A 25,012-nucleotide genomic window follows, 5' to 3' on the forward strand; every position below is an offset into this window, starting at 1 on the left:
CTGCCTGCTGAACCAACCTTAGGAGACAGTCCTGGCGCTTGCTGGGCTTTCTTGGGCACTCTGAAGCCTTCTTCACAACAATTGAACCTCTCATTGAAGTTCTTGATGATTCGATAAATGGTTGATTTATGTGCAGTCTCACTAGTAGCGATATCCTTGCCTGTGAAGTCCTTATTGTGCAAAGCACAAGATGTCTCTACGCGTTTCCTTGCAGGTAACCATAATTTCAAGCACCACACTCTTTTTAAAGTATCCTGCTATTCTAACTCTGCATGACAGAGTGAACTCCAGCCTTGTCCTCATCAATACTCTCACCTGTGTTAACGAGAGAATCACTGAAATAATGTCAGCAGGTCCTTTTTTGGCAGGACTGAAATGCAGTGGAAATGGGTTTTTTGGGACTGAGTTCATTTTCAATGCAACGAGGGGCTTTGTAATAAATTGCAATTCATTTGATCACTCTTCGTAACATTCCGGAGTATATGCAAATTGCCATCATAAAAACTGAGGCAGCAGACTTTGTTAAAATTAATATTTGTATCATTCTCAAAACTTTTGGCCACTCAACTCTATTTCTACATAGCCACTAGATTTAGGGCTGCCATGTGGTAGAGCACCTTGGTCATACCCAGACATGACCTAAAGGTGGGAAAATAAACATCCTTTGATTTAAGATCACAAGGCTGAGGTCTGGGTGGTGCTCTCAGTCATGCAGATAATTTATTTGCCATGTTTTGGGATATCATCCCCTCCAATTAGGATTATAAAAGCCAGGCCGTTCTCAAAAAGGTCCCAATTTTCAACAAAGGCAATGTTTTGAGATGCACACCAAGTCTCTAACCTGCAGTTTAGGGAAAGTAACTGTACTGTAGGTTACATCCCCCAATCAGATTCCGACATTTTGTTTTAATTTTTGCACACATAGAAATGAAGTTCCTCTTTAATACCTCGGATTGTCAGGACTTTATATCATTATTTCCAGCGTAAACAACCAAGGTGGAGACTTCATTGCTGGGTAGGGTGTCCAGTTTCGCCTCAATGTCAGAAACTCTGGCCCCAGGGAGGCATTTTACAGACACTGCCATTCTCCAGTTGTTAGGAACTCTAACATTCCTAACTGGTGCCGGCACCGGACTGGAGTCACGGCAGAAAGGACTACTGGCAGACTGACTGTGTGGTCCGATCTAAAAACCCCTCAATCTGCTTAATCTCCATTAAGGTTCTAATGCGGTCCTCCAATGTGTGAATCCCGTCCTCAAACTTTCCTATCACTAACACTTCTAGCACATGATAATATCCAGAACGTTGAAAGGACAGTGTACGCTGTACATGCCACAGGAGCTACAAAACACTGGTGCAGAAGACATGATCACAACTTACATTTTGATTCCAAGTGGCTGACGGAGATCGTCAGTGCCCAGTGAAAGTGAATTATCTGTTGGAATTTGGAAATTTATTTGTAGAAGAGCTTGTTTATTTTTCCTTCCAATTACTTTATTCTAGATAGTATTGCAGCGAACTCTATTGTTTGAAAGTTTGCGCTACCAAGCAGTTTAGCTTTTGCAGGAAACACCAAACAGTATCAACAACTATCACGGTTATGAGTAATAAAAATGATATGGTGGTTATGGGTGATTTTAAATATACCAGGAATACAATGGGACAGTCTCTGGCTCTACTGTACATGAACTTGAGATGGTGGAATAGGTACAGGATTGCTTTTTTACTCAGTTTGTTAAATCACCTACCAGAGAAGCCATCAGCGAGCTCCAAAGCGCACACCCAGATGGACTGTTTATTGTAGCTGGTGATTTCGACCATGCATATCTCAAGTCAGTTCTCCCTAAATTTCATCAGTTTGTGGACTTTGCAACCAGGGGGATGAACGTTCTGGATTGTGTTTACACAAACATTACCTGGGCGTCCCGCGCCGATCCCCACCTCCACCTCGGTTACTCAAACCACATCTCTGTTATGCTGGTCCCAGCATACAGACTGCTTGTCAGACATGTCAAGCCTGTTTTGAATTAGACAAAAACATGGCCCCCAGGAGCCATCTCTGTACTTCAGGACTGTTTTGAATACACTGACTGGGACATGTTTAGGTAAGCTGCAACCTGCAGTGGCTCTACTACCCCAAACAGAATTCCTGCAAATCTTTTTACTAAAGGATTTTACAAAAGTTCCATTTTCAGTTGACTCTAATAAATTGATTATTAGAGTCAAGTCAAGTAAAGGGTAAACAGTATTTAGTGAAACGAAACATTGTTCCTCCAGGGCCAAGGTGCACAAAAAAGGACAGAAAAGACACAGGACTACACAAGTGCAATATACAGGACAAGACAACATACAGTGCAGTCAACAATAGTAACATCCTGGTTTTAATTGATATTTGAATAAATAGTGTTATTGCAGATACAGTATTATGACTTATACTGTATTTTAGCAGCAAGAGCAATAAATAGTAAATAAAAGTGCAAAACAGAGAGTATGCAATATATAAATTAAGTGTTATATGAAATAGTTTGTAATTCAGTTTTGATCTGAATAACCTGGTCTGATAACCTGAGGGAAGAAACTGTTTCTGTGCACTTCCCTCAGTCTCTGCAAGAAATAGACACTGCTGGACTTTCTTGGCAATGGAGCTGGTGTTGAGGGTCCACATGAGGAACTTGGTGTTCTGGATGATATCCACTGGTGATCCGTTGATGTTCAGCGGAGAGTGGTCACAGGGTGCCCTCCTGAACTCAACAACCATCTCCTTTGTCTTGTTGCTGGTTACGCACCCTTCCGATAGCCGTTGCACCTCCTCTCTGTACGCTGTCTTGTCGTTCCCATTTATCAAACTCACCAAGGTTGTGTCATCAGCAAACTTGATGATATGGTTTGAGCTGTGCATTGCTACACAGTCATGAGTCATCACTGTGAACAGTAGATGGATGAGCACACAGCCATGGGGGTCTCCAGTGCTCAATGTGATGGTCCTGGAGATACTTCTGCCAATCCAAGTCTAGGATCCAGTTGTAGAGGGAGGTGTTCAGGCCCAGTAGTCTCAGCTTTCTCACACAAGTGTCCTTTTTCTCAAGGTGGGTGTGGGCCAGGTGAAGGGTGGTGGTAATGGCGTCATCTGTTGAGTGGTTGGGACGATACACAAACTGCAGGGGATCCAGTGAAGGGGGCAGCTGTGATTTGATGTACTTCATGATGAGTGACAATGGTCTTGGAGATGGTAACATCGTAAATGCACTTGTTTTCAGCCTGTAGACAAACTAATGTCTGATTGTGCGCCGTTTTCCTCTTCATTTGATGTCAGAGTGTGCAGAACTGGTAATAAGGCTTCTGATTGGCCGACATGGCTTTACGGTTAGAGTTATATTGCTGCGTATTGGTTTGGCATGCTCTTGATAGCACATTTTAGCGTTTTCATGTGGTCGGAGGTTTTTAAAAATACCCATGTACGTGTGGACAAAGCCTAAATCTAGGAAACTGCAACCATGGTGTTTTATTACTTAAATTAAGAATAAAGTCAGGAGGAAAAGGGCTCTATTCCACAAATGGAAAATAACTAATGATGTCAGAACAAAGCAGGGCTATCTACACTCACCTAAAGGATTATTAGGAACACCATACTAATACGGTGTTTGACCCCCTTTCGCCTTCAGAACTGCCTTAATTCTACGTGGCATTGATTCGACAAGGTGCTGAAAGCATTCTTTAGAAATGTTGGCCCATATTGATAGGATAGCATCTTGCAGTTGGAGATTTGTGGGATGCACATCCAGGGCACGAAGCTCCCGTTCCACCACATCCCAAAGATGCTCTATTGGGTTGAGATCTGGTGACTGTGGGGGCCATTTTAGTACAGTGAACTCATTGTCATGTTCAAGAAACCAATTTGAAATGATTTGAGCTTTGTGACATGGTGCATTATCCTGCTGGAAGTAGCCATCAGAGGATGGGTACATGGTGGTCATAAAGGGATGGACATGGTCAGAAACAATGCATTTAAACGATGCCCAATTAGGACTGGACGATATGGCAAAAATTTATATCACGATATATTTCTTACTTTTGGTCGATACGATATAATTCCGATATCGATATGGACAATATTAAAAAGACTCAGGAAAAAACTGCTGAGGACACACACAATGGATGTCTGCAAACTGAATTTGCAAAGTCTATAATACCTCCAGGCTCCTCCTATTAAAATTATATCATTTTTTTTTTTTATAAAAACGGTACAAAAAAAAATAAGGTTCACTTTTTATTTGTATTTAGCCTTTACAAACAAGAAATGTGAAATAAACTATCAAATAAATAAAACTCTCAGACTCAGCTTATTAACAATAATATATTTCCATTTAAACTAAAACAGGCTGATTATTCATATACTGTATATTATATGATACAGTATATATGTATATCGAAATATCGGAAATGTGTTTAAAAATCGTATCACCGTTATTGAAAAAAATTATATCGCGATATATATTGATATCGAATTATTGTCCAGCCCTATGCCCAATTGGCACTAAGGGGCCTAAAGTGTGCCAAGAAAACATCCCCCACACCATTACACCACCACCACCAGCCTGCACAGTGGTAACAAAGCATGATGGATCCATGTTCTCATTCTGTTTACGCCAGATTCTGACTCTACCATTTGAATGTCTCAACAGAAATCGAGACTCATCAAACCAGGCAACATTTTTCCAGTCTTCAACTGTCCAATTTTGGTGAGCTCGTGCAAATTGTAGCCTCTTTTTCCTATTTGTAGTGGAGATGAGTGGTACCCGGTGGGGTCTTCTGCTGTTGTAGCCCATCCGCCTCAAGGTTGTGCGTGTTGTGGCTTCACAAATGCTTTGCTGCATACCTCGGTTGTAACGAGTGGTTATTTCAGTCAAAGTTGCTCTTCTATCAGCTTGAATCAGTCGGCCCATTCTCCTCTGACCTCTAGCATCAACAAGGCATTTTCGCCCACAGGACTGCCGCATACTGGATGTTTTTCCCTTTGCACACCATTCTTTGTAAACCCTAGAAATGGTTGTGCGTGAAAATTCAAGTAACTGAGCAGATTGTGAAATACTCAGACCGGCCCGTCTGGCACCAACAACCATGCCACGCTCAAAATTGCTTAAATCACCTTTCTTTCCCATTCTGACATTCAGTTTGGAGTTCAGGAGATTGTCTTGACCAGGACCACACCCCTAAATGCATTGAAGCAACTGCCATGTGATTGGTTGATTAGATAATTGCATTAATGAGAAATTGAACAGGTGTTCCTAATAATCCTTTAGGTGAGTGTATATATTATATATAAACATTACTGCTATCACTAATGTACGCGGTTAAAGATTCTATAATTAAATATTTTCTTTTTCTAAGTACATAACTGGTTTGTTTACAGATGTCACAATAAGGACTGGAGAATAAAAACTAAAATGACATACCATGTATTCTTTCGCGAGGTTCTCAGGCTCTTCGTTGAGGTACACACAGGGCTTTGATGATGCACTCTCTCCTGACATCAATGGCGTTGGTCTGAGTATGTAGGGCAGGCAAAGTCACCACAGAAATAAAAAAGAAAAACCATTTTAATCAATAGGTAGAGTAAATGTCACAAACATAATGCAACATTGAATGAGACATTTTTTCAAATGTAACAATCTTTATTGACGAATTTTATGATTTATGAACTTGCAATATCCATGGGTGCATCAATACTATGTAACTTTCAAATCACAATTAAAGGAACATTCAATAATGTTGGTTAAAAGCACAGCACAGTCCAAGCAATACATTTAATCATAGAAGTATGTAAAATAAAAGCATTCATGTGGTTCCAGGAAATAACTACCATTGTAACTTCAGTGGACATTGTCAAATCTGCCCAACGTTGCATATTGTATCAGATCCTTCTTAGCGAAAGTACTATACTCCCTCTCAGTCTAGTCTTATGTCTCTCCCTCCCTCTTACATTACCTCTTTAAATTTCAAGCCTTTGGTGAAGTTTAAAATATTAAAACTGTACAGGTTTGACAGTTTCTATTTTTCCCCCATTATCAGACCTAGGTTATGGGCAACATAATCTATCTAATCTTTCTTCCTTGAACGCCACCTTTCTTACCAAACACCCTCATCAGGGTTGAAGACTGAGCATCCAGCTCGGAGAAGAACTCGGACAGCAAACTGACTGTTGTGATCCTCTTAAATTCAGCGGTTTGCTTAAATGGGAAAAAAGGGTACATAAAAGCAAGTTTGAATATCATAACAGTGAAATTATTGAAAATTTTGAAACGTAACCACCTCCTCTACCCTCCAGCCACCACTTCACGAAGTTGGGAGCTGTAAAAGCCAGTCTCCAAAAGTCTCCAATAACAAACAAACAAATTTATTTTTGTATAGCGCATTATCACAACATTACATTGTCCCAAAGCGCTTTACAGCATCCCCACCCAATGCCCCCAGTGAGTAAGCCATAGGCGACAGTGGCAAGGAAAAACTCCCGAGAAGGAAGAAACCTTGGGAGGGACCAGACTCAAAGGGGGAGCCCATCCTCCAGGGGCCGGCAGGGAGAGTCAAATACATTAAACTTTGAGACACAACTGGGGAGCAGGGAGGTGATGACAAGCCGGTGCCACCACTCCCTCCAATCGCCAGGCAGCCAGAAGGCAGGGAGCGGGTCATACAAGGAAGATGACACAGGCAGAACGGCGAGCTGGATGCACGGATGTCATTGGTAGTGGCGACGTCACATGTTGCAGGGTGTGCTGGACATCTTGATAGATTGAGGTCTCCAGGCAGCAAACCCCAGGAGGAGTAAGGGAAATAAAATATGCAATTAGTCAAAGTAGGGGTGACTATAGGCAGTGCTAAAAGGTAGATGAGTGCAATATGAAGTGCAATGCTCCGGCAGATATGGCTATGGCAGCATAAGTAGGAGGGAGAGGCAGGTGGGAATGCAGGCATGGGGAGTCACTGAAATGTCAGCACTTCAATCCCACAAGTGATTGTGAAGCTAGAGTGACAGCACTGTCAATTCAGTTTTTAGTCTTTATGCAGATGATGTATTACTTTTTCTTCAAAATACACAGGGTTCCCTCACGGAGACGATAAGACTCATAGATAAGTTCTCCTCCATATCAGATTACTCTATTAATTGTAACAAGTCGACTACTCTTCCAATATCTTGTGACTTCCAGTCCAATCCAACTATCCCACTTCAATCTGGGAACATTAGATATCTGGGTATTAACATTTCTGGCAAGCTGTCAGATCTGACGCGATTAAATTACAGTCCGCTGCTTAAAAAGATAGAAGATGACCTTGCACGGTGGAACAATCTACCCACATCACTTCTGGGAAGAGTAGCTACAATCAAAATGATGATCCTACCAAAAATTAACTACATGTTCTCAATGGTTCCGAGTCAACCTCCGCGGACTTAGTTTAAATCACTGGACTCCTTAATTTCAAAATATCTATGGAAATCCAAACCACCACGAATAAGTTTAAAAACTTTACAGAAATCCAAAAACTGTGGGGGTTTGGAGCTTCCCAATTTCTACAACTACTTTCTTGCCAATAGATTGATATATGTCCTAAAATGGACTACGCAAAATAACTTAGACCATAACTGGCTGGATATTGAGCAAACTTTTCTGTAATGATATTCGAGTCCAGGACCTGCCATTTATCAGTCATATACTTAAACGACATTGCTGTTTTAAGAGCATCAACATCAGCACATCGCTGACAGCCTGGTGGGAATTTCTTAGAATGAACCAAACTTCAGTGGTCCCATGCAAACTGACACCCATCTGGAACAACCCTGACATCCTGTTAAATAAAAAAGTGATCAACTTCCCGGCTTGGCATAATAAAGGAATCAAGCGCCTCGAACATATAATCCAAGACAATAGCATGATATCATTTGACAAAATAGCAGAAACTTATAGCATTGAGAAACAAATACTTAGAATATCTTCAACTTAAATCAATAATACATAATAGATGGTGCCGTAAGCAATTAAATCTGGAGCTTTCACCTAAAATAGCAAACTTCTTAATAACTCCAACTAAAAAACTACTGTCTAGGATTTACGTGCATCTAGCAGAATCTGATACAACGCTCTCACTCCCAACCCACAAATGGGAAAGGGATTTACTCATCAATCCAGACACTAACTTCTGGAGGCAAATTTGCTTGAATACCTTCCGAATGAATCAGAACTCCAACCTGCAGCTATTACAGTACAAAATTTTACACAGAACACACTACACAGGGCAGAGGATGTTCCAGATGGGTATCAGAGATACTGACATATGACAAACTTGTAAGAAGGATGCACCAGATAATTACCTGCATGCTTTCTGGTATTGCACACCGGTCAACGAATTCGGGCAAAGGATTTGTGAAGACTTATCGACACACCTAGGGCATCCCATCCCACCCTCCCCCTCACTCTGCCTGCTTGGGGACCTCACTAACACTAATATAGACACGAATAAATCTTGCATGCTTTTCACAGTACTAACCATTGCTAAGAAAACAATCCTTCTGAACTGGAAGTCAAAAGAGAATTTAAACATAAATCTGTTCAAAAATCTACTCTTGGATTATGTTTCCATGGAGAGGATGTCTGCCTGTAAGAAAAATCATTTGATCGATTTTGAAGACAGTTGGACTCCAATAATTAATTTTTTAATGTAATGTCGTCAGGGGTGGTGGGGCCTTGCCGTCACCGTTCCGGGTTGGGGGCTGGGTTGTTGGGGTCCTCTGGTGTTTCTCTTGGCTGAGGGCGCGTGGTCAGTATCTCTAGGTGGCCACTGGCCTGGCCTGTTGGGGGCGGTGCGGGGGATGGGGGGTTCTGCCCCCCCAGGGTGGGTAGCGCGCTGGGGGGGGGGGGGATTGGGGGGTGGGGCCTCTGGGTTCCGCCTGTGCCGCTGCGCTGGGGTGGGTGGGTTTGGGGGCGTGGGCTCTATCTGCTGGGGCCGCTGCTCCGGCTCCCGGGCGGGTGGTCGCCCGCATGCTGGGGGGCCTGGTTTGCCCGGGCCCGTTGCCTGGTGGGGGCGGGTCGTCTGCCGTTGGCGATTCTGGTGCGGGGCCCTCGGGCGCTGTGGGGTGGTTTGGGGGGGGCGGTGGGGGGAGCCTCTGCCTCGCCTGGGGGAGGCCTGGGGAGGCCGGGGGGCGGGGTTGTCTCGGGGGCGCGTGGCCGTGGGCCCTTGTGCCGGGGGGGCGGCGGGGGGGCCTCGGTTGCCTGGTTCTCCTGCCTTCGCCTTGGGCCTGGAGGGGGGGGGGGGTGCTGTCGCCTCCCCTGACGGCATCAAATGCCAGCACATCCAATGACAAATCAGTTCACACCTATACTTGCACATACATACAAGAATGGTTGAGCGATCAATATCATTATTATTATTACTTTTTAGGGTATGTTATAGATATAGGAATTGAAATATACATGTATAATTTTGGTTGTTTGATGTCCTTGTAATGAGTGTTATGTTTCTTATGGTTGTTTGTATTCTGTATTCCCCTATACTTAATTTTTTCCATCCCACCTACATTGTTAGTGTTATTATTTCTGTATACCTTTTTTTTTTTTTTCTCCCCTGTTATTTTCTCCCCATGTCTATTATTGTTACGACTATTGTTTCTGTATCCCCCCGTTTTTTTTTTTTTCCCCTCCTACGGGACGGGTGAGTTCGCAGCGGCCACAGTATTTGCTCTTGAATGTAATGTAAAATAAAGTTGTTCTCCGAAGAGGGGGGGTGGTGGTGGGCAATAAAAAAAATAAATAAAAATTCAGTTTATCCAAAGCCAATGGCACCGATCCCCACCCAGCTCTACACCTCACATTATAGGTTTAACTGGGAGTGAGAAGCTAGCTAGAGCTAGAACTAGTGTCCCTATAAGCTAAACTAAATAGGTGTATTTTTAGTCTAGACTTGAATATTGAGAGTGAGCCTGAAATCCGCACATCTGGTGGAAGACCATTCCACAGCTGAGGAGCTCTATAGGAGAAAGCTCTGCAGCCTGCCGTAGCTCTTTCTACCCTAGGTACTAACAGATATCCCGTGCATTGAGAACGAAGCAAGCGTGGGGGATTGTATGAGGTCAGCAGATCACTAAGGTATTCTGGTGCAAGGCCATTCAGTGCTTTATAGGTTAATAATAGTATTTTACAGTCAATCCGAGACTTAACTGGTAACCGATGAAGGGAGGATAAGACTGGTGTAATGTGATAAAAAATTTTTTAGTGTTTGTGAGAACTCTGGCTGCTGCATTCTGTACCAGCTGAAGTTTATGTAAGGATCCAGACCGGCAACCAGAAAAGATGGCATTACAGTAGTCCAGTCTGGAAGTTACAAAGGCATGTATTAATTTTTCTGCATCACGAAGTGAGAGCATCTTACGAAGCTTGACTATGTTCCGTAGATGATAAAACGCAGTTCTAGTAATACTTCTTATGTGAGCATCAAAACATGGATCTGAATCAACTAGAAGACCAAGATTTCTAACCACCATGTTAGGTTGTGTAGGAAGGCCACTAATGCTGAGGTGGTGAAACTTATCTCTTGAAGTCTTGGGACCGATTACCAATACTTCTGTTTTTTCTGTGTTTAACATTAGGAATTTTTTTGCCATCCAGCACCGGATATCTAACAGACAGTCTTCTAACCAAGATAGGAGTGATGTATCATCAGGGTTAACAGATATATATAACTGTGTATCATCTGCATAACAATGAAACCCAACTCCATGATTTCTAATAATGTTACCAAGAGGTAGCATGTATAGGGTTAACAGTAGTGGGCCCAGTACTGATCCCTGTGGGACACCATATGTGACTTTGGTGGCCTTGGATGATTCGTTGTTCACATAGGCATACTGATAGTGCTCAGTTAAATATGAGTGGAACCAAGAGAGTGCTGTCCCAGTAATGCCAACTACACCTTCTAACCGGTCCAAGAGGATATTATGGTCCACAGTATTGAATGCTGCAGTTAAATCTAGTAATACCAACAGCGATATACAGCCACAGTCAGAAGCCATAAGTAAATCATTCATTACTTTGACTAGAGCAGTTTCTGTGCTATGGTTTGGTCTAAAGCCAGACTGATATAATTCATTTAGTATTATTTTTTTTGTAGGAAAGAAGACAACTGACGAGCTACAACCTTTTCCATGATCTTTGAAATGAAAGGAAGATTTGAGATAGGTCTATAGTTTCCTAAAACACTAGGTTCAAGATTTGGTTTCTTTAGGATGGGTCTAATAACAGCCATTTTAAAAGGTTTTGGAACATATCCAAGCTTAAGAGATGGGTTTAACACATTTAACAGGGTATTGCAAATCTGCGGTGCAATTTCCTTGAAGAATTTTTTAGGAATTGGGTCTACGAGGCTAGTAGAGGATTTACAGGAGGAAATTAAGCTCAGGAGTTCTGGGTGTTTTATAGGAATGAAAGATTCAAAGTCTCATTATTGATAGGCATAAGACTAGCAGGAGTCTGGCAGTCATAGGTAGCTAAGGACGTGCACTGGATGGTCTGTCTAATCTTAGTTATTTTACCATTAAAAAATGTAATAAAGTCATTACTCTTAAGAGATTGTGGGACTTGCGAGTTTAATGGAGAATTCTGTGTTAACATAGCCACGGATTCAAATAGGAATTTTGGATTGTTTTTGTTCCCGTCTATTAATCTGGAGAGAGACACAGACCTAGCAGTCACTAGTGCTTGTCTGTATTTAGACATGCTCTCTTTCCATGCAGATTTGAAAATTTCTAGTTTAGTTGAGCGCCATTTGCGCTCTAGCTTGCGTGATGCCTGTTTGATTTCACGAGTATGATCAGAGTACCAGGGGGCAGGTTTCTTATCTCTATGCTTTATCTTCTTAAGTGGAGCTACAAGATCTAGTGTGCTACGAAGGGATTTATCCATGTTTGCAGTCGCCTGTTCAAGTTCATTTATACACGATGCTTCAGATGTAAGGCTGAAGGACTGTGGAAGTTGTTTCATAAATGTTGTTGTAGTTAGTGAAGCAATGGAACGTCTGATTCTGTACTTTGCAGCTGTGGTCAACGGGAGGCTATATTGGATTTCAAACGTTAATAAGTAATGATCTGAGAGCAGAGGACTCTGAGGCATAATAGATACATGTTCCACCAGGATGCCATGACTAATAATCAAATCAAGAGTATGGTTACAGGCATGAGTAGGCCCGACTACATTCTGACATACACCTAGAGAGTCAAGAATAGCTGCAAACGCTATTTTCAAAGGATCACTTTCTCCATATGAATGTTAAAATCACCCACAATAACAGCTTTGTCAGTACTGGCCACCAGGTTTTTTAAAAAATCAGCATAAGAATTTAAGAACTATACAAATGAGAGGAGGCCATTCGGCCCATCGAGCTCACTTGGGGAGAACTTAACTAATAGCTCAGAGTTGTTAAAATCTTATCTAGCTCTGATTTAAAGGAACCCAAGGATTCAGCTTGCACTACGTTATCAGGAAGACTATTCCATACTCTGACTACATGCTGTGTAAAGAAGTGCTTCCTCAAATCCAGTTTGAAATGTTCTTCCGCTAATTTCCACCTATGGCCACGAGATTTTGTATTTGAACTAATGCTGAAGTAACTTTTTGGTTGAACAGCATCCAAACCTGTTAGAATCTTATAGACCTGGATCATGTCCCCCCTCAGTCTCCTTTGCTTGAGGCTGAACAGATTTAGCTCAACTAACCTTTCCTCGTATGACATTCCTCTAAGACCAGGAATCATTCTTGTGGCCCTAAGCTGCACCTTTTCTAAGACTGCAATGTCCTTTTTTAGATATGGTGACCAAACCTGCACACAGTATTCTAGGTGAGGTCTTGCCAAGAAATTGTATAATCTTAGCATTACCTCCCTTGACTTAAACTCCACACACCTGGAGATATACCCCAACATCCTATTGGCCTTTTTTATTGCTTCCCCGCACTGGCGAGAATGAGACATGGAAGCATCAACATACACACCAAGGTCTTTCTCATAATCAGCTACCTTTATTTCAGTTGGTCCCATAAAATACCTGTACTTTATATTTCTGCTCCCTACATGGAGTACCTTACATTTGTCTATGTTAAATTTCATCTGCCAGGTGTCAGCCCAGTCACTAATTAAATTAAGATCCCGCTGTAGCTGCTGAGCCGCTAGTTCAGTACAGTGGTTTACTTTTTTGCTGATTTAACCTAATTAAAAAAACTTTAATACTTCCGACAATGGACATTTTGAAAAGAAGACAGATTACGGATTTAGCCAGCGTTTTTTTCATAATTCTACATTTAGATTTCAGCGAGATATAGACTGAAATAGACGAGAAAAGTATGCGATGTCGCTGATGACATACTCGACCCCAGAGAGTTAAGTTCTCCCCAAACGAGCTTGATGAGCCGAATGGCCTCCTCTCATTTGTAAACGTCTTATGTTCTTAATTTTATTTTCATACCATAAGGATTTTGTTCCCTCTCGCTGTCTACAGTGTCCTGATGGAGAGAGCAGGCTCACCTGTGCCCAGCTGTGTTTCCATGAAGAGTGACAGGTCAATAGACTTCCTACTCCAATTCAAAGAGGGACCTTTTCCATCAGTTAAAAGGTAAATGTGCATTTAAACAAACACTGTTTAAAACACTCATACTCTCAGTCAAAAGGCATACAGGCACATTCAAGCGGCGAGGAAAATGACAATTGCATTCTGAATTTCAGTCCTCAGCATACAGGCGGAAAACTGCAGGCTTTCCTGTACACTGTGGTATATCCAACGAGAACAACTGGACAATAGCTTGTCTTCTTCTGGGAGAGAGATTTCTTTTTTGATAACAAATAAATGCATTCACATGGACTCGTTAAATCATGCTCTTTAGTTTGAACATGTTTAACACTAGAAAGACTGACTGGGTCAATTGACCCAAATCAAACAAAATCACTGCTATTTCTCATTATAGTTCTTGCTACAAAAATCTGAAAAAAGTTAGCTTCAGTTAGCTTTCATTTGACAGCTCATGCATATTTTGGCCAAGCATTTGCCGCAAACAGGACGCTTGCACGTGTCACAGGTAGTGACAGTTTTGTTGCGTTTACAAGCGACCGTGACTTGACAGCTGACTCTTCTCTCAAGTTGCCCTGTCGGTGATGGTGTTATGACTATTATGTTATTGTTATTATGACTTGGTTATCTAATTCATTTGCATGACATTACGTCAATTGACCCAGTCAGTCTTTCTAGGTATATACTGCTGTAAAATACTAATTTCACCAGCAACTTCATTTGTGTTACCATGTTCTGTTCAAGAATGATAAAAAAATAAAAGTCAGATTTTTGTAGCAAGAACTTCAATGAGAAATAGAAGTGATTTTGTTTGATTTGGGTCAATTGACCCAGTCAGTCTTTCTAGTGTTAATGAATGGTGCTTGTTAATAATTAGCTAGTATATCCTGTTCAGGGGTGGTGCAGTGGTTAGCACTGTTAGTTTACCCCCTGGGCCCAGGGTTCAAGTGTCTGCCATGGTTCCATGTGAGTGGAGTTTTCTTGTGTCTTCGTGGGGTTTCCTCCAGGTACTCCGAGTTCCCCCCCACCACCACCACAGTCATGCTGAGGTAAATTGCAGTTTCCAAATTGCCCATAGGAATACATATATGAGTGTGCCCTGTAATGAGCTGGTGACCTATTCAGGATTGTTCCCTGCGTTGCTCCGATAAGCTCTAGACCCCCCACCCCCATGACCCTGGATGGATAGATATCCTGTTAAGTCATTGGAGAAAAAAAAGATATTTACATTGTATTTTGTTCAAGTTGATACAATGACAGTCCCGAATTTGAGTGATAATTTGTGATTTATCAGAATTAATTACATACAATTGAAAGGACATTTGGATTGTTTGAAATGTGTTTTAGATGTTTAGATGAGTCAGGTGGAACATTGCAATACAGCCCTCAGAAGGTCACAACATTCTTTGTGGCATGATGTATGTTGGACATAAATGAGGTCACATTAGAGGACTTTAGAAGGCCGTGATGCTGAACTGCATGTGCCAATGGCAACAAAGGAGTGTCTGCTGGCGGCAGCACGGGCAAGGAGGGGTCAGGTGGCAGAAGAGCTGAATCGTCTGTATCCTGGTAAGGAATCTAAACTGTGAGACGTAGAAAAATTACAGCCCTGTTGCCTTTTATTTAATATTTTAAAACAGTTTATAAACTGTAGGTTGTGTTTTGTTTGAACAAAGGTCACACTTTTATTTATATTTTGTGAACTGCAGAAACAAAATTAAACTAAAAAACAGAGAAGCATAATTAAGTCGCTGTACCAGTTCAACCGAAGTGCTGCAAGCCAAGTTAATTACAAGGTACAATTCTATGAATATGGGAACTTTCCAGGAGTCATAGGCTGCATCGACGGAACCCATATTCCCATAGAACGTCCCTCATGGATGGGGGGTGCAAGAGAGAAACGCATGGAGTAAGACGTATTTTTCAGAGCTCCTGCAGAAATTTCAATAATTTCATAATTTAGCGACTCTTGCCCTTCAAATCACCAGTGCAATCCCAGGAATAAATATCTATAAATCAAAAGGGTAGTTAAAGGATAGCAAGATTGTCCTATATGGTGCAGAATTTACGAAAATACAAGTACGATGGTGTGTCCAGAGCAGGGCCTAGCACACTCCCGTGCGGAAAGTTCAAAAAGCTACAACCAAATCCCCCCTGAACCTGTGGCCAACTCGAGTATGGACCCCGTATGGAATACAGCTGATATTCTCACCTCTCTGAGGAAGGACATATTGGCTATAATAAGAGAAGAATTGAAGGGTGCTTTGGCGGACGACTTCGGTATAAAGAAGGAACGCTAATGTGAAAGCAGTAGAGGATGGACTGTCGTACTAGTCTGTACTCAAAGCTCTGTAATAAAACTTAAGAAACAAGTGGAAGAATTAAAAGAAAAATGCGAGGATTTAGAGGGCAGAATGAGGAGAGGAAACATTCGGATTGTAGGGGGTGACAAGAGACCGGGTAGGAGCTCACCTGCGGCAATTTCTCAACTTCTCTTGTTCCAGATGGACAAAGAGGTACAGATTGAGCGGTCACATCGCAGTTTGATACAAAGACGACCTGGTGACAAACCACGCGTAATTCTCGCCAAATTACACAGTGACAGAGACACCATGGATATTCTGAGGAGAGTTCATGAAAGCCGTGGCCGCCTCACATATAATGGCCATCTAATTGCAATATTCCCAGACTATACGGCCACGGCTTTCATGAACTCTCCTCAGAATATCCATAATATCTATAATGCCAAAGCCAGAGCGGCCTTCACAGACATCAGAAAGATGGTTCAGGGCAGACCGGGCGTCCGCTTTGGAATACTCTTTCCAGCTAAATTCCACATTTCGTACAACAACGAAGAGTAAGTATTTTTGGATGCTGCTAAGGCCTTGGACTATATAAAGAAGAACGTGATCCCGACAGCGGAGGCAGAGAACTGAATGTATGTATCCTGGTTTTACATGGGGCGTGATATTACATTGTAATACGCGACCAGTAACATTTTGAACTATCCTAAGCTAACCTACACTACCCTCCCATACAATAGGTGCCTAAACAAGGAATAGTATGGCAAAAGTTCGGTTCTCCTTCCATTGCGAGTTTATTTTGGGCTTCTGTAGGAGACTGAACTGCCGAGTAATGAACTTAGTTGACTTGTTGGGATTCATTCCCACATGGAGGCGAGGGCTTTTTGCGGTTGTTCACACTACTGTCTGTTCTGACTTGAAGTGCTGTGTTCATTGTGCACTTAATGAGTTTAGATTAATTAGTTTTGATCCCACTGTTCTTAAGGGATCCTGCTGTAGGAATTACAGTGACAGGGAAAGTGACTGTTTATATAATTTAATATCTTTTTTTTTTTTTTTCTTTTCAAGTCTCATACACATATTGCTGCCTGGTAGTTGGATTCATGGGTAAAATAAATACCCCCCCAATCCTAGTTTGAGCTTTGGGAACTCTTAAGGTTATAAGCTATAATGTCAAAGCCCTCCACAGTCCTGTAAAGAGGAAGAAAATTCTTGATCAGCTGAAAAGAATTAGCTGTCAGGTTGCATTTCTACAGGAAACCCACCTCTCAGATGCAGAACATGGAAAACTAAAAAAATCTTGGCCAGACAAAGTATTATATTATTCACACCAGTCAGATAGAAAGAGGGGAGTTTCTATCCTGATACAAAATTAAGTTAATTTTACACCAACTGCAATCCATAAAGATTCAGGGGGGAGATACATCATAGTAAATGGACTAATTGAAGCAATACAGCTCTCACTTATTAATATATAAGCTCCAAATGAAGATGATCCAAGTTTCATTAGCACTATATTTCACTTAATACTAAAATATAGTTCTTGTATTCTGTTATTAGGAGGGGACTTCAATTGTGTAATGTCCCAAAATATGGACAGGCAACCTATTTCCAAATATCCCACTTCTAGAATGAGAAAAGTACTTAAATGTCTATCATTTGAATCAGGCCTAGTAGATGTCTGGAGAAAAAAATTCCCAAATAGAGATTTTACTTACTACTCACATAGACACTTGTCTTATTCTAGAATTGATTTGTTTTTTACCCCCAAGACAAAATTTCATAGGATAGAAAATTCTACCAATAACTATATCTGACCATGCACCTGTTCTTGTACTGTCATGGGATATAGGTCTCAGATCAAAAAGCAAACAATGGCGGTTAAATGCATCGCTCCTAAATGACAAAGAATTCAAAACATTTGTGGCAACTGAATTAAAGGAGTTTCTAGATATAAACGCGACACCCGAGATATCTCCCGTTACCTTATGGAACTGTGCCAAAGCATGTATCAGAGGACGCATTATCTCATTTGTGAGTGTGAAAAGAAAGAGCAGGGAAGCAAAACAACATAGTTTAGAGGACAGAATAAGGCAGCTTCAATAACAACAAAAAAAAACACCAACCCCCAATGGTGCTAGCGCTCTCACACAAGCTCGTAGAGAATTAAATATTTTACTCAGTGAGAAGATTGGAGGCAATCTGCGGTTTACCAAACAAAAATACTATGAATATGGCCAAAGGGCCAGCAGGCTGTTGGCATATAGACTGAAAAAGCAAAAAGCATGTAATACAATTCAGAAATTAAAAGTTGATAACTTGAGTCACAGAACCTGATGAAATTTCAGATTTGTTCGCAAAATTCTATCCTTATACAAAAGCACAGATACTTGTACAGATGACGGCGAGCTGGCTCAGTTCCTGACAGATATCAATGTAACTGAACTGACTGAACCCACGGCAAATGAGTTAGATGAGCCAATTAAGGAATAGGAAATACAACAGGCCATTTTTTTCAAAAGCACATTGTTGCAAGTGCAAGAGGACTTCATACCTGTTTCCAGCAAAACTAAATCTAGGAAACGACAACCAAGGTGGTTTACTAAGGAAATTAAGAATAAAGTCAGGAGGAAAAGGGCTCTGTTCCACAACTGGAAAATAACTAATGATTTTAAAATCAAGCAGGAGTATCTAAGTCTACAGGCAGAGTTAAAAAATGACATTAGGCTATCAAAGAGGGATGTAGAAAGAAAAATTGCATTGGAGGCTAAGCATGACAGTAAAGGTTTCTTCCAATATTTTAACTCCAAGAGAGCACTAAAAGCTGAAATCACTAATTTGCAGGATAGTAAGGGCCTTATAATTGATAACGAAATTGATATGGTAAACGAGTTTAATGATTATTTTTCAAGGGTGTTCACAATAGAGAACACAAGTAACTTACCACCAATTAATACGAATACAGCATCATCTATGACCAATATATGTATAACTGAGGTTGATGTGATACTAAGCCTAGCTAAACTCAAAATAAATAAATCGCAGGGGCCTGATGGCATCTTACCTTTAGTCTTGAAAGAGATGAGGGATATTATTAGCCAACCTTTGACTTTAATATTCCAGAAATCGTTATCTGCGGGTGTGGTACCCTCAGATTGGAAGCATGCTAATATAACACCCATATTCAAAAAAGGGGATAGAAGTAATCCAGCAAACTATAGGCCAATCAGTTTAACTAGCATTACTGGAAAAATAATGGAAGCTATAATTCAAGTGAAAATGGTAGATTACCTAGATGCAAATAACATTATAAAGGATAGCCAACATGGATTTAGGAGAGGTAGATCCTGCTTAACGAATCTGCTTGAGTTCTTTGAGGAAGCTACAAGTGAAATTGATCACAAGAAGGCCTATGATGTGATTTACCTAGATTTCCAGAAAGCCTTTGATGTTGTCCCCCACAAACGGCTCTTGTTAAAGCTTAAAGCTGCAGGAATTTTAGGAACTGTGGCAGCTTGGATCAAAAACTGGCTAACTGATAGGAAGCAGCGAGTAGTTATTAGAGGCACTATGTCACAGTGGGCCTCCGTTTATAGTGGGGTACCGCAGGGTTCAATTTTAGGACCACTATTGTTCCTAATTTACATTAATGATATTGACACGAATACATACAGTAAACTGGTTAAATTTGCAGACGACACTAAGGTGGGCGGGGTAGCAGATACTAATCTAGCAGCAGAGAGGCTTCAACGGGATCTGGATTTAATTAGCGAATGGGCTGATACCTGGCAGATGAAATTTAACACAGATAAATGTAAGGTAATCCATGCAGGGAGCAGAAATATACAGTACAGATATTTTATGGGTTCCACTGAAATAAAGGTAGCTGATTACGAGAAAGATCTCGGTATGTATGTTGATGCTTCCATGTCCCACTCTCGCCAATGTGGGGAAGCAATAAAGCTAGACATAACAGGACTCAGGTGATCACAATCAGGGCTGAACACGAGGTAACGAGGTGGGCGTGGCACACATCAGGAGCGGACGGAGCGGATCATGACAGAACCCCCCCCCAAAGGCGCGCACACCGGGCGCGCCCGAGAGGAGGCGACGGACGGGACGAGACCGGGGAACAGGACCTGGAACACAAAAGCAAAAACATCAACGAGACACTGGAAACAGGACAGAGACACAGAACAGGAACAAGGACCAACAGAAAGACAGGACCTGACAAAGAACAGGAAACGCAGACAGAGAAAGGAGACACAGAGGGGACAGAAAACGGAGGAACAGGACGAGGAGTGAACACAGGAGACACTGAGGGACGAGGAGCAAAACCCGGAGGGACAAAGGGACCAGGAGGGAACGGAGGAGACGCAGAGGGACGAGGAGCAAAACCCGGAGGGACAAAGGGACCAGGAGGGAACGGAGGAGACACAGAGGGACGAGGAGCAAAAACAGGCGGGACGGAGGGAAAGGGAGGAGGAACCAGGGGAGCCCGAAGGAACCCAGGCGGGCGACGGGCAGCGGCCGGAGGGGCCGCAGGCGAGAGGGAGGAGGGAGCAGGAGGGGACCACCCAGGGGCCAAGGGAACGGGACGAGGGAGTGACGGAGGGGACACGGAGGGAGCAGGAGGGAACACCAGTGCAGGCAGGCAGGAGGGGGAAGCCGCGGCAGGCGGAGGCGCAGGCGGAGGCGCAGCCGGAGCCGGCGAAGGCGCCGTCCGACGCCAAGCCGGAGCAGGGGGGCCCGGAGACGGCCGACACGGAGCCGGAGGCGGGACCGAGGACCGGCACCGAGGAACCAGGGGGGGACCCGGAGGCGACCGCCGAGCCGGAGGACCCGCAGGCAGCCACCGAGCCACAGCCAGGGGCAGGGCGGGCGGGACCCGGGCCCGACGCCTGTGTCCCCGTCCCTTACGGGACACCGAAAGGCGGGGTCCTGGGGGGCGTCGGCTTTGCCGGGGTAAGGGTGAGGGAGTCAAGGCCTCTAAAGAGGCAACAGGCGGGGCAGTCAGAGCCGCGGGCGTGGCCGCAGGCGGGGCAGTCAGAGCCGCGGGCGTGGCCGCAGGCGGGGCAGTCAGAGCCGCGGGCGTGGCCGCAGACGGGGCAGTCAGAGCCGCGGGCAGGACAGCCAGAGCGGCGGCCTCAGGCGGGGCCGCGGGCAGGACAGGAACGGCGGCCTCAGGCGGGGCCGCGGGCAGGACAGGCGAACAGGGCTGGGCCGGCTGGACAGGCGAGACGGGCAGGTCAGGCGAGACGGGCTTGGGCGTGCGGCCAGCAGGGGGCGCCGCCGTCACGCGGCCAGCAGGCGTGGCTGCTGGTGAGCAGGGCAGGACGGGCAGGTCAGGGGGATCCAGCAGGACAGGCGGGGCAGGCGTAGCCGCCGGCAGATCGGTGGCGGCAGCAGCAGCAGCAGCAGCAGCAGGCGGTGCCGCGGGCAGAGCGGCGACGGCAGCAGCAGCAGCAGGCGCTGCTGGCAGGTCCGAAATCGGCACCAGGATGGGCGTCGGGCGAGCAGGCGTTGTCCCTTTAAGGGCTTTAGGGACCCGGGGGATAGCGTCTCTCACGGCGCGTAAGCCGCCGTGTCCCAGATACTCCGGCCGATAAAAGTATGCCTCTAAAGGAGGCGGCTGCTCAGCCACTGCGACGGGGGCTTTGGGTACCTGTGGGGGTATCGCTGCGAGGGTGTCCATGGTGCTCAGGAATTCCCCCTGATCACCAGCAAAGAGAGAAGCTGGGGAGAGAGAAGCAGCTCCCAGGCAGCCTCAGTTGAGGCTTCCTCAGGTGCGTCTTCCTGTCCGCGTTTTTTCCGCTTCTTTTTTGGCCGCTTACCTGCCGTGGGCAGCGGCGTTTGGGACACCTCCGGCAACTCGGACAATGGACCAAAAGGCAGACCGCTGGCGAGGGCTGCCCTCCACATATTGGATTCTGCCACCCCTCGTCTTAGCTGCCGCAAGGCTTCGCGCACCTTTCCTGCAAGGTGCGCGTCTCCGGGGAGAGACGCCTCCAACATGTCCCTGCTCCGGCTGGCCGTAGCCAGGAGCAGGGGATCGTGCCGGACTTCGGGCTGACGAAGCCAGTACAGGACCTCGTCGACAAGGGCGAGATATTCAGCCTCGTCTGGCTCCGGTCTTTCGTTAGCGAGATCCGTCATTCTGTCACGTACTGGCAGGCAGGTGAGCAGGGAAGCAGACGAGAGCAGCCAGGAAGTCCGGTAAAGGGGTTTTATTGCACGAACGACGAACAGGCACGGACATCCACGGACAATACAATGACGAATCTCGGGTAACGTACTCAGACACGGACTAAATACAGAAGACAAGCTAGACATAACAGGACTCAGGTGATCACAATCAGGGCTGAACACGAGGTAACGAGGTGGGCGTGGCACACATCAGGAGCGGACGGAGCGGATCATGACACCTGCCTTGCATGTTGGAGGAGCACCTGTGGAGGTGGTCTCCAGCTTCAAGTACCAGGGTGTACACCTCACCAGGGACCTCACCTGGACTATAAATACATCATCACTTATCAGGAAAGCCTATAAACGCCTCTATTTCCTCAGGAAGCTGAGGCGAGCTGGACTCAGGAGCACAGTCCTGACCTCCTTCTACAGGTGTGCGGTGGAGAGCATTCTCTCTTTCTGCATCGCGGTATGGCATGCCGGCTGCACGGCTGCAGAAAAGAAAGGACTGCACAAGGTGGAGAGCATTCTCTCTTTCTGCATCACAGTATGGCATGCCGGCTGCACGGCTGCAGAAAAGAAAGGACTGCACAAGGTGGAGAGCATTCTCTCTTTCTGCATCACAGTATGGCATGCCGGCTGCACGGCTGCAGAAAAGAAAGGACTGCATAAGGTGGAGAGCATTTTCTCTTTCTGCATCACGGTATGGCATGCCGGCTGCACGGCTGCAGAAAGGAAAGGACTGCACAAGGTGGAGAGCATTCTGTCTTTCTGCATCACGGTATGGCATGCCGGCTGCACGGCTGCAGAAAGGTTGTTCTAACTCTCAATTATTCAGAGGCATTTTTGAGTGTAACATTAATTAATTTAAACAGACAAGGTATAAATTAGGCCAAGAGTAGGCCTTAATCTAGAATTGTTAATCAGTTCCTAATAAAAAGCTTTCTGAAACACAGGCTAATTAGAGATTTAACCAGACTGAGGTTGCCTATAAAACTTGGAGTGGACTTAGAATAGCCTAAATTTCTATGAAAGAAAAAGGGAAAAGCTGACTATTGAATTTCATGAACACAAGTTGAAGTATCTAAAGGCAGAGCATGAAATGGAAATGAACTGTCTCTATATCAGCAATAAATAAACAATGTTTATTACATCATATTGAATGGCTTTCTTTAATGTAACAGACAAAAATACACTTTTTAGAATATATTAATTTGACCATGACGTGAAAATGTATATTCCAGCAGAACAATGAAACGGTAAATAATGTAAAAAATTTAAAGTGGCACAATACAAAACCATCTCTATGCAAGTCCTTCTCTGTGGTTTGTTGTAATTCAAGGTACATCTGGATTGTCATTTTCTAGTACTGGAGGGTTTGGGCATCCATGTTGTTTTCTTGTTAACAGGTTATACAAGTTGCATTTTAAATTCAATTCTTTACCATTTTCCATTTCAAAATATAAATAACTTATTAGCATATACAGGGAAAACAACATTAATAGACAAAGGAGAAATTAAAAGAGAGCAAAAGAAACAATCACAGAAATAAAATACCTATTAAAAGGAGAGGAAAAAATAAAACAAAAAATCAAACGGGGGGGATTAAATACCCTGTTGTTTTCAAAAGGGTCTGGCTGCAGCCGTTCAGAACGTGCACTCTCAGCTATCTGCACGCTCAGCCACTGACGTCAGGTGCACGCTCAGCCATAACAAGAAGTGCAACCGGGGAATCGTTTCCTATTTGCTAAGTTAGTGCTAAAGAAGTGTAAAAATGGTACGTTTTTGAGTTACTGTCTTGCCAATTATGAACGATATGAAATATTCTTAATCATATTAACATGTGCATATTTATGTTGTTTGGCTGGCCGTTGTTGATTAATTTTAAATGTTAGATTTTAAATACTAGATCAAGTTAATCAAACTAAATGCTCGCTTGTTATTCTTACAATTATTAGCATTGTGGCCGTGGTAGCGTAGCGAGAGCACTGATGTTCAGACCCTGCTACTTCATTTTTCCCGCTGTTATTCCAAGGAAAAATTAATTGTGCAACCATCATAACTCGCTAACGCGCGCACGCGCGTGTCCCCTTATTCTGTATAACCACTGTTACATACATACATATATACTCAGCAAAAAAAGAAACGTCCCTTTTTCAGGACTGTGTATTTCAACAATAATGTTGTAAAAATCCAAATAACTTTACAGATCTTCATTGTAAAGGGTCTAAACAATGTTTTCCATGCATGTTCAATTAACCATAATCAATTAATTAACATGCACATCCGAATATCACACCTACGTGACAGGTACAGGATGGCCACAACAACTGCCCGAGTCACACCAGGAACACACAAGCCCTCAGTCCAGCCTCTCTCAGCCTATTGCGGACAGTCTGAGCACTGATGGAGGGATTGTGTGTTCCTGGTGTGACTCGGGCAGTTGTTGTGGCCATCCTGTACCTGTCACGCAGGTGTGATATTCGGATGTACCGATCCTGTGCAGGTGTTGTTACACGTGGTCTTCCACTGCGAGGATGATCAGCTGTCCTTCCTGTCTCCCTGTAGCGCTGTCTTAGGTGTCTCACAGTGCGGACATGGCAATTTATTGCCCTAGCCACATCAGCAGTCCTCATGCCTCCCTGCAACATGCCTAATGCACATTCACGCAGATGAGCAGGGACCCTGGGCATCTTTCTTTGAGTGTTTTTCACAGTCGGTAGACAAGTCTCTTTAGTGTCCTGCGTTTTTAGAACTGTGACTTTAAATGCCTACTTTCTGTAAGCTGTTATGGTCTTAACGACCATTCCACAGGTGCATGTTAATTAATTGATTATGGTTAATTGAACATGCATGGAAAACATTGTTTAAACCCTTTACAATGAAGATCTGTAAAGTTATTTGGATTTTTACAACATTACAC

At 43.7% G+C, this 25,012-nt stretch overlaps 1 protein-coding gene across 1 annotated transcript in view; it reads left to right on the top strand.

Moving 5' to 3' along the window:
- The window catches only part of LOC111839477 (uncharacterized), a 99,912-nt gene that overhangs the window by 4,024 nt on the left and 70,876 nt on the right, over window positions 1-25,012 (top strand). The window contains exon 3 of the mRNA XM_072717791.1: window positions 13,535-13,648. Within this exon, the coding sequence (XP_072573892.1) occupies window positions 13,535-13,648 (114 nt within the window). The remainder of the gene's footprint in view (window positions 1-13,534; window positions 13,649-25,012) is intronic.

The sequence above is a fragment of the Paramormyrops kingsleyae genome, chromosome 11 (assembly GCF_048594095.1).
Source record: "Paramormyrops kingsleyae isolate MSU_618 chromosome 11, PKINGS_0.4, whole genome shotgun sequence".
Taxonomy (NCBI): domain Eukaryota; kingdom Metazoa; phylum Chordata; class Actinopteri; order Osteoglossiformes; family Mormyridae; genus Paramormyrops; species Paramormyrops kingsleyae.